The 10,599-nt window shown below is 47.0% G+C and overlaps 1 protein-coding gene across 3 annotated transcripts in view; it reads left to right on the forward strand.

Annotated features, from left to right (window-relative positions):
• Myom2 (myomesin 2) overlaps nucleotides 1-10,599 on the forward strand; it is a 71,608-nt gene that overhangs the window by 433 nt on the left and 60,576 nt on the right. For 2 of the 3 annotated variants that reach the window (XM_029531911.1, XM_021219148.2), the window contains exons 2-3: nucleotides 5,582-5,699; nucleotides 7,502-7,657. In XM_029531911.1, coding sequence (XP_029387771.1) covers nucleotides 5,593-5,699; nucleotides 7,502-7,657 — 263 coding nt within the window. In that variant the 5' untranslated portion in view covers nucleotides 5,582-5,592. Of the gene's footprint in view, nucleotides 1-899; nucleotides 984-5,581; nucleotides 5,700-7,501; nucleotides 7,658-10,599 lie in introns of those variants that run through there. The other variant, XM_029531912.1, reaches the window with a different exon arrangement.

Genomic DNA, 10,599 nt, shown 5'->3' on the forward strand with positions numbered 1-10,599 from the left:
CTTCCCTTCCCTTCCCTTCCCTTCCCTTCCCTTCCCTTCCCTTCTCCTCCTTACTTTTGAAGAGGGGGGGGGGTGATCATGTATACCAGGCTGGTCTTGAACTTGCTATCTGACCAAGGATGACCTTGAACTTCTGATCCTCCAACCTTCATCTCCTAAGTGCTGGACTCCTGGAATCATGGTTATGTATCACCAGGTTTTTAGGCTGTGATGGAGATCAAGCCCAGGGCTCAGGCATGTTGAGCAAGTATTCCACTAATTGAGCTACATCTCTAGGCATGGACCCTAATAGTTTTCTTTATTTCTCAATGTTCTGGGCCTTATTCTTATATAATCTGACACAGCTTCAGGGTAGATTGTGTCCGATAGTTTCCTGCATTTTTTTTTTTATTGTTTTCTATTCCTAAATTGGCTAATTGATTTGATGTTTGAGGTTCTTACAAAGGATCAGAGATGGAGAGAACAGAGGGCTGACTAGAGATGGGTAGGGGTGTAGAGAAACACCGGGCATTTAGCTTAGAGCTTAGGCAGTGCTGGGAGAGAGGCTCAAGCTTTTCCAGGGAAAGGACAATTGTTTGTGAGTTGTTGGGTGTCCTTTCCTTGTACATCTGGAGTTTGGACCCTGCAGGTCTCCAGCTCCATTCCTTGTGCAGGGCTATGGACAGTGATCTGTCTGTCAGGAGGGAAGGGCTCATGCTGCATTTGAGGGCCAGGCTGGAAATACCTAGCTTTCTCTGTCACCTGCCCAACATTCCTTCTCTCCTGAGTACAACGAAAACAGGAAGCAAAGAGCAGGCGGAATGAAGACACTTAAAAGTGATACTGAATAATCAGGGGCCCCAGATAAAAAGCTGTCCTGGGAGCCAAAGACTTAGTCTCTGGGGCTCACGCCAACTCCATGTGCCCTCTGGAGATGCTGTGCCCATGAGTTCACCAACTGACACTTCTGGCTCTGCAAAGGCAGAGTGGAGCAAAAGTGTGGGGTAAGCTGGGGAACACTCAGGGGGAGGGGGGTTGCTGAATTATACTCGTAGCAAACTTGTACGGAACTCACATGAATCAGGGACCTTAACACCCAGGGATGGTTATATGCAGACTAAGGGGAGAATGTCAACTTTGTGCAGTTTTTTAAAACTTAATTTGACTTAATTTTCTTTTGCGAAGTAGGCTGGCACTGTGGGTTGCTGTAAGAATTGCCCGAGCAGGAGCTTCCTGGCATCCTTTCCTGTGTCAAATTCGAGGCTCTTGAACTGTTTCGGGGGTAGCCTGTGAGTCCTCACAGATAGCTGAGGACTTTGTGAAGACAAAGTTGTATCCCTCCATCTCTTACGCCAAGGCTCTCAGAGAGAGGGGCCCTGAAGATCCCAGCCACATTTAATTGATTTCCAGTGTCCCTGGGGCTTGAATCATGCCCAGTTGTTGGTTTTGGTGCTAAGAGGTCCTTTTTGGCAAGAAGTCATTTTGATAAACCTTTGTACAAGGAGGTCCCAATGTGAATGAGCTGGGGAAAAGTTTGGGGCTTGTCCCTTGGGGTCTACTCTGTGGCATGTGATTTTCTCTTCTCTTTCATGAATTACGTTTATTCCATGTGTCTCTGAACCTTGGCATTTTTAACTGTATAAATAACTTTTTCAATTGCAGGAGAGGAAATGCTTCCGACTTGACATAGCCTCACAAACTAAAACTGTGTTTAGTGGCATAAACGGGATTGCTCCCACCGTTCCTTGCAGGGAGGGCTGAGAATTAGAGACATCAAAGACACACAGTCCCAGTACTGGGAGAACAGGCTAGAGTTTCATGATGGTGTCATGATTCCTAAACATGTCAGGAGCCTCTCGGGTGTGGTTCCAGCCAGGGCTGGGTTGAAGAGGAAAGTCTCTGGGAGTGGTCAGGAGAGCAGCTGGTGTCTTGGCTCTGCTGGAATGCACCAGTAGGTCGGGTGGGGCATGTTCATCTGAGAGGGCTCAGCATGGCCTCTGATGTTAGCTCCGTACAGCCATGGACATACGCTGCTGGAGGCGAGGGGTATTTAGAGGAATATTTCTGGCATTAGTTCAGCCCCCCAGTTTTACAGACGCCTGGCTGCGTGCATTCAGGCTTTGGGGTCTCTAGAGTCAAAGCCTCTCTGTCAGAACCTGATCTTTGAAGAGGAGGTACTCCTCATCCTTTTGGGTATGTGTGGGGGCACTTGAACTATTTCTTAAAGAGGTTGGTAGTCGTGTTAGGCTGGGTGAACCCTTCCACTTCTCTGCACCTGAGGCTCCCCAGATGCAGCCCCAAAGCATTTACTGGACCACAGAAATATACTTCTGGGTGATTCCATTGATATAACTTGGGTTAGGAGCCCGGCCTGGCTCAGGTAGGTTCTGAAGTGTAAGGTCCCAAGGAATCGGTAATGGCTGCAGAAAAACCTGTTCTCTGTCTCGTGGGGCTTGAGGCTGATAGCAATCTGAAGAGAGAAGAGGAGCTGAGAGCCCGGGCACAGGGGTCAAGCTTACAGTTCCAGCTTGCATTGTCCCTGAGCAATGGGTTCTGAGGTGTTTCCTCCTTTAAATCCAGTGATCTTGGATTCAGCATCGGTGGCCACGTGTCAGTTGCTCAAAAGGATGTGGTCTGGAAAATGGGTGGAGTAGAGAGTACCTGCACTTGGAGAGCACTCGCAAATCAAGGGGACAAAACAGTCAGAGTAAGTGTAGTAAAGTTCTGTGGCCCTTGCCAAAGCCCCGCTCCCCATCCCCAGCGGGGTGTATCTACAGTGAGTCGGTGTGTCAGAGTAAGGGACCCAGGAAACGTGACCACTTGAGGTCAGCGGTTCCTCGCTAATCACTACAAAGTGTGTGCTCCTCACACATGAAGTGTTTGAAGACTTCCAGGCCCACTGGTGTCGTGTGAGGGTAGTGTTAGAGCTATACCATGCTGTGCGCTGTCTGTGCCAGGGGTAGTGAGTGGGACTATCAGACCAGATAGAGGGAAGACAATCATGGAGCTGTAATGACCTATGTCATCTTACGTTATACACAGAAGCATGGGCTTAGCCAAGTGTGTGTGACCCTTTTGGTGGACAGTTCATAGGGATATAGCGTTTGTTTGGAGTTCCTTTTGCAAAAAGATACAAACAAGTTTAAAGGTTAACGTAGCATACGCCTATATAGGAACAAACATATGGAATGACGTGGTTGTCTATAGTTTCGGATGAAGTTCTCATCAGAAGATGGATCAAGGAAGAAATCCTAGAGAGGAATCCATGGTGACTGCCTCTGTAATGCTGGCCCATCTTTAGCCCCAGCATATGCACGGCTCTGGAGGTGGCACGTGCGGCCCCAGGGAAGCAGACCTCTTTTGGCAATTGTCTTGCTGAAATCCAGCTGAGGCTCTCCCATGTTAAAGCAAGAGGGCCTTTTGGGTTACCCCTTCCCGTCTAGGGTTCAGTGTCACAGTTCAGTGTCACAGTGACCGTGTGACAGAGACAGCCACGAGTTCTGTTGTTTGTTACTATATACCAAGCTCAGTGCCAGCTGTTACATAGATGTCAGTGTGGAATATCAGGGCAGGGAGAGATTAGGAGTAAAGCCCCAAGCATCGCAGAGCAGGAGTCAAGTTTGGCTTCAGCTTGGAGCCTGGCACTTGACCTCTGAGTTCTCCTTGAAGGCTGGCTGGCTTGGTTCTGTGTGGCCCTCAGGGTGCTGCTATGTCTTGATACACATTTGTAGCCTGTGTAGGATGGCCCACTCTGTGGGATCCACACAAGGCCTCTGGGCTAGGAGATGGCTGGATCACAAGTCGATTTTTAAGTATACTGATATATGCTGGTATGTCAAAGCATAAAAGACCCCAAGATAGAAGTTTACTGACCTTGGGGAGTGGGTGGTGGGCTGCAGAACAGCCAGGGCTCAGGCTTGACCAGTTCTTTCTGTCTTAACTGGGAAATCAAGCATCACAGAGATGTAGGAAAACTGCCTCTGGGCAACTGTGCAGAGAAGACCAAATGAGGCCCGGGGGTGGGTGGTGGGTGGTGGGTGGTGGGTGGTGGGTGGTGGGTGGTGGGTGGTGGATGGCTATTTCCTTGGGATGAGGGCAGGCATGAGGTGAATGCACGTGATTCCTGCGATGCTCTAACACCTCTCGATGATCTCTTGGGAGGATTTCACCCAGACTTGCTCACTTTCTCCCATCCCGAGGTTTCGGTGCTGATTTGGTCTGTACTCTCCTGCCTCGGTTCCAACCTTCCCACCCGAAGCCCAAGGTTCATGACTTCGGATAACCCTTGGAGGCATGGGTAGGGGAAGGGGTAGCAGTTTTCCAAGACTCCTGGGTCAGCCAGGTGTGGCTTCAACCTTCACAGGGTAGCTCTGCACTGCACACTGTGTTCCCACCACGATGTCACCTGACCTCTGTCTGTGGCATGGTCACCCCTCAGGGCCCTGGCCACATGTCCCCTGGTGGAGGCCTCTCTGGCTGCCCTCTCTTCTCCTTTGCAGGTTGCTCTATCTCTGTGGCCTTGGGCTCTTGTCAGTTCAAGCATGTGTTTACTCCTCTAATCTGTTTAAATTATTTTTATCCTCTTTGCTCACACGGCTTTCTGCACTGCCATGGGCGCTGTAGGCTTTCTATGAAGTCTGCTAAGCTAGAGATGAAGTGAAAGGGGGAGTTATGTTTTCCTATTTTCATGGAAGCTAACGAAAAATAAAGCTGGGTTCCAGAGAAGTCTGTGGACTTCGTGATTATAGCTGACAATAATTTGTATCTCTGTAATCATCCCCATTTCCCTGTCTTGGATCAGAGTAGCTGTTCGTGTGTGTGTGTGTGTGTGTGTGTGTGTGTGTGTGTCTGTCTGTCTGTCTATCTCTCTGTCTCTCTGTGTGCCTGTCTCTCTTTCTGAGTGTGTATGTCTGTTTTTCTGTATATGTCGTCTGTTTCTCTTCCTGAGTATGTGTCTGTGTATGTGTGCCTGTCTGTCTCTGTGTGTGTCGTCTGTCTCTCTCTCTCTTCCTTAGTGTGTGTGCCTATCTTTCTGTGTGTGTCTGTCTTTCTCTCCGTGTGTGTATATGTGCATCTATCTGTCTCTCCCTCTCTCTCTCTGAGTGCTTGTGTCTATTTCTGTCTCTCTCTCTGTGTCTGTCTGTCTGTGTCTGTCTGTTTCTCTGTCTCTGTGTTGTCTGTCTGTCTGTCTGTCTCTGTGTGTGTGTGTCTTTCTCTCTCTCTGAATGTGTGTGTGTGTGTAGGTCAGAGGTCACTACCAGGTGTCTTTCTTAATTGTTCTGCACCTTCTTTACCTTACTGCCACGAGACAAGGTCTCTCATTGAACTCATCAATCACCAATCTGTCTGGACTACCAGGCCAGTGAGCTCCTGGACTCTTCCCTTCTGCAGTCTGCCACCTTCAGCTCTGGAGTTCCAGCCATGTGGCACTGAGTCTTTCATATGGGTGCTGGGAACGTCATTCTGGTCTTCATGATTGCATAGCAAGCACAGCTTCCTCACAGTGCGGTTGTCTCAGCTCCAGCTTTCTCCCTTGGAACAACACAGAATTCGAAAGGCAGAGAGCACAGGACCTGACTCCTCACAATTGTTTCTCTCTCAGGAACACCCAAGATGTCCCTGGTTGCAGTGCCTTTCTACCAGAAAAGACACAAGCACTTTGACCAGTCATATCGAAACATCCAAACCAGGTACCTCCTGGACCAATATGCATTGAAAAAGTAAGTTGGCAGGTTCTGGCTAGACTCCATGGATTCTCTGTGTGTGGCTTTGGTACTTTTTGGCCGGGAACTGTGCTATGATCTGGAGAGGAAATGGTTTGTGGGAAGTCTGAAAACAGGGAGGAGAGAATCTCTGATGTACATATCCCTTTTGGAGACGAGAGGTTGGTTGGGTTGAATGGCCCATCTGGGTGGAATTGTCATATATCCTCTGTGCCCGTGAGCTGGCTCTGAGTCCCATGGTGGACATTCCCAACTCCATACAAGCCCATTGATTCTATACTCTTCCTCCGGTGTCTTCCAGCAGTGGGATTTAAAGTCACCCACCATATAGGACAACAAGAAGGAAAACAATGAGAAGAACATTGGTAGGGTTCAAATGGAAATGAAGTCTTTGTTAAGCACAGTTCCCCTCCCTGATGGCACAGGAGTGACACCTGGGTGTCCTGCCTGCCAAGGGGAGCCAGAATCGACTCCCACCTTCATCGCATCTCCAGCTTCTGAGAGATGTTTCTTCCTGGCCAAGCTCCTGAAGGACGGGGTCTCCTCCAGCTTGCAGCTCGTGCCTCCTTGGCACTGTTTGCGGGCAGCATAGCTGCAGCTCCAGTGGGCTGATTAGAGGGCTGTGAGCAGGAAGAGACCTCTGAGGCTGGCCTTCTCTTGCCGTAGGTGCCTGGCCACATGTCACCAGCATCCTATATTTAGAAATGTCTGTGGTTTTCATTTAGTTGCCATCCCTTGCTATAAACAGAGCTGAACATTTTCAGTCCATCTCGACACACACACACACACACACACACACACACACCACCACCACCACACCATACACACACACACACCATATACACATACCACACACACACCACACACCATACACACACACCATATACACACACCACACACTCCACACACACAACCAGACACATACACCATATATACACACCACACACATACACACCACACAGACACACACAGACACACACAGACATACACACACCATACACACACACCACATACACACACCATACCCACACACCATACACACATACCACACACACATACACTATATCCACACACCATACACACATACGCACACATACACTATATCCACACACCATACACACACACACCACACACACACATACACACACCATAAACACACGTACACTAGACACACACACCATACACACACACACACACACACACACACACACACACACACCATATACACAATCTTGGCTGCAAACCAGGAAATAGCTGGCAGAGAAGGGATAGTATCAGCCATAGGGAACTCAGGGAGAGTGTTTTTCAGAGGGTATTTGCAGACCAATGGAAGGCACCATATGCAAAAATGTAGGCTTGGGTTTAGGTGTTCTCATGCATATGTGTGCATACATATCAGTGTATGTGAGTGTCTGTACAAGTATAGATGTGTGTATGGGCATGTGTGTGTGTCCATGGATATGCCTGTTCCTGCTTATGATTGTGATATATATATATATATATATATATATATATATATATATATATACACATATATATATGTATATATATATGTGTGTGTGTGTGTGTGTGTGTGTGTGTGTGACTCTGTAAGAGGTATGTGTGTGTATACAGGAATGCAGGCATGCCCGGGTGCATCTGTATGCACATAGATGTCCATGTATGTGTACTTGTGTGCCTAGGCTCAGGGTACACATGTGTGTACTTCAGAGAGGGCTTGGGTGTATAGACAGGAAGCATTGCGTATTAGCATCAGTGTTATTTTCCGGCACATCTAATTATTTTTGCTGTTTGTTCAGGCAAGCAACCACCCAGTCATCATCCCAGAGGTCTCTTACAGAGAGGTCCTCTTCGAAGAGAGCTTCCAGTCAGAGCTCTGCCGGGGCGATGACCTGCAGGCTCTGTGCAAAGCGGGTGAGCGGGTCAGAAGAGGAGGAAGTTGAAAATGAAAACAGGTATCTTCTTTGTGTCCCCTGTCAGTTGCTGTCCATACAACCTGTGTGAGTGTGTGAGTGTGTGTGTGTGTGTGTGTGTGTGTGTGTGTGTGTGTGTGTGGGCTGATATCAGGGGAGGTTCAGCCAAGAGAAGCAGGGCTTGCCGATAACCAGAGTTGAATGCTCTTGCTCTCCCATCTTTATGTCTCCCATCTTTATGACATCTATATGTATGCATATACAGGAATATGCACACAACATACATATTCCTGATGTCAGTCCCAACACACGAAGAATTTGGACTGAATCTCCATCGTTCTACTGACCAGGGCCGAGATGTTGCTTTCGGCTTACCCTCTGCACTTAGATCCCTGCCTTTCTCTAAGCTTGAGCATCAGGTGCCTCAGACTCCACAGTTGAATTTCCAGCACGGCCCGTTGTCCCATGGAGCAAGGTCATCTCCCGAGGAGGCAGCCAGTGTTTAAACAGCTGTCTCTGTGGACACCAAGGGCTGTGAAGGGTTCTATAAATCATCGTATCTTAGATGTCAATGGGGTTTGGCTCACGAGGGTGCACTGTCATAGGAAAGAGAAGGGCCAGCCAAAATGTCAGTCTTAAAGTTACAAAATCCAGGTGATAGTGGAACAGCTGTTGGCTGCACTTTGATCTTTCCAGATTAACACGAGGAGGGCTGGAGGGATGGCTAAGACACTTGCTGCTTTTTTCAGGGGACCTGAGTTTGACTCCCAGGCGTCTCACAACCACCTGGAGCTCCAGTCCCAGGGGATCCTATGTCTCTGGCTTTCTCCCACATCTGCACACATAGACACAATACCCACAGGAATTAAAGATACACGTTAAAGAGGATAAAAGGAGCAGCCAAATATTTCATACCTCTTGTATAGCTCTCCAACTCCCTAATGTTTCTCAAAAAGAAAAAAAAAATCTCTTTTAAATCAGAAGGACTCACAAGAGTCTGATAAGCATGCTTAATTTGAGTGTTTTGTAATGATGGCATAGCTGGGCTAATAATGGAAAACTCAAATGATGATTCTTCTTTTCAGTTGTTTAAAAAGTGCATTTATTTGGTGACAACAATATATTTTAGAATTGTAACATACACTAAGATGAAAAGAAGATTCTTAGAGTTTTTAGATCCCTGGTGGGTTTTTTGTTCTGTTCTCTCTCTCTCTCTCTCTCTCTCTCTCTCTCTCTCTCTCTCCAGATATAGCAAATTCATATTACTAGGAAATATCGGTAATTGGTTAAAGTTAAGTCTATTTTAAGCGTGTGTCTAGTAATCCTCACACTACTGTTTGGTTAGTTAAAAATGTGTGTGAAAAGAATAAAATGCCCCTAGTTTAATTATTCTTACAAAGAACTACACCCTATAGGCATATTTAAACAGTGAAATCATAATTTAAAATTCGTGTTCTGCCCTAAGATAACAACTCATTACACAATAGCATGTGGATAGATGCTGCCCACTTAAGGACTTACTTGAAATGTGTTCTACCTTAGGAGGTCCTTCAAAGCATAGGCACTGAATATATTACATGTTTTGATTATATATATGGACTTTATTCATCCCTTTAAAAAACAAATTATCTTATAAATGCCTTAGGTATATTGTACTATGCATTTTGTGTAGATGTTATTGTAAAGTGAGGGAACCTGATGTTAAAGAGTGACTTCCCGATGTAAGCTCTGTGAGCCGGCGGTGCAGCTCAGTTGGCATGCACGGTGCTCTGGGTACCATCCCTAACCCCAAATCCACCAGGTCTGCGTGCATAACTGTAATCCCAGTAACGAGGCAGAACAAGAGGATGAGGAGTTCAGGTCATCATTGTCTACTTAGTGAGTTCAAGGTCAGCCTGGGCTAGCTCCATGGGATATCTGAAGTTTTAAGTGCTCAATTGCATTGGAAAGGTACCTTCTGGTTGTGTGTAAGTTTGAGAACTGGACCTTGGAAATCTGAGTTCTGTCCTTTTATGTCTATGAGCTACATATCAATGTCATTTTGAATATACTATGCAAGCTCCTGTCCCTCAGGGTCCTCAGTGTAGGATGAAGAAAGTGAAGATCGTTTGAATGGTTGGTATGTTGCTTATGTGTCCCATCTCAGTGGATGGAGATCTTCATGATGCACAGAGTGTTTGCACTGGCTTCTCCAAATCTTGAGTCTGCTTTTCAGTCATGATGCCCAATCCCATTTTGTTGCAGCCCTTAGCCAACTATGGAGGTCAGTCCTCTTGGTAGGTGTAGGTTACAGGTATGGGGTTGACTAGCCCTGACTGACCCCACTGGCCCATATGGCATCTTAATGTTTAACTCTCATTTTTCATGCAGGAATCTTTCCATTTTCAGACTTTTATTTATTTATTTAGAGTTTTCTCCCCCAGTAATTAATTTATTCTTATTTATTCATGTCACATCCCAACCACTATCCCCCATCCCAGTATCCTTATCACACAGTACCTCCAGCTATATCCCCCTTCTTGTCTCTTCTGAGAGGCTCCACCCAGCAACTGATTGAAAGAGATGTAGAGACCCACCATACAATATTGGATGGAGCTTGGGGCATCTTATGGAAGAGTTGGGAGATGGATTGAGGGCCCCGAAGGAGATAGGAACTCTACAGGTAGATCAACAGAGTCAACTAACCTGGATGCTTGGGGGGCTCCCAGAGACTGAACCACCAACCTAAGAGCATAGTGGGCTAGACCTAGCTCCCCACTCCCACCCCAATGTAGCAGATTGTCCCGCGCTACCTTCTCGCCAGCAAGAAANGACGCGGCACACAAACAGGATCCTTCTGCAGCAAAGCTTTAATGCTCTTGAGAGGGAGAGCATAAGCTTCCAACAGGCAAAGGGCGAAGAGAAGAGAGAGAAGAGAAGAGAAAGAAGAGAAGGGGGAAAAAAGAGCGAAGAACCAAATCCCTCAGCTTATATAGAGCAAGATC

The sequence above is a fragment of the Mus pahari genome, chromosome 19, assembly GCF_900095145.1.
Source record: "Mus pahari chromosome 19, PAHARI_EIJ_v1.1, whole genome shotgun sequence".
NCBI classification, from domain to species: Eukaryota; Metazoa; Chordata; class Mammalia; order Rodentia; family Muridae; genus Mus; species Mus pahari.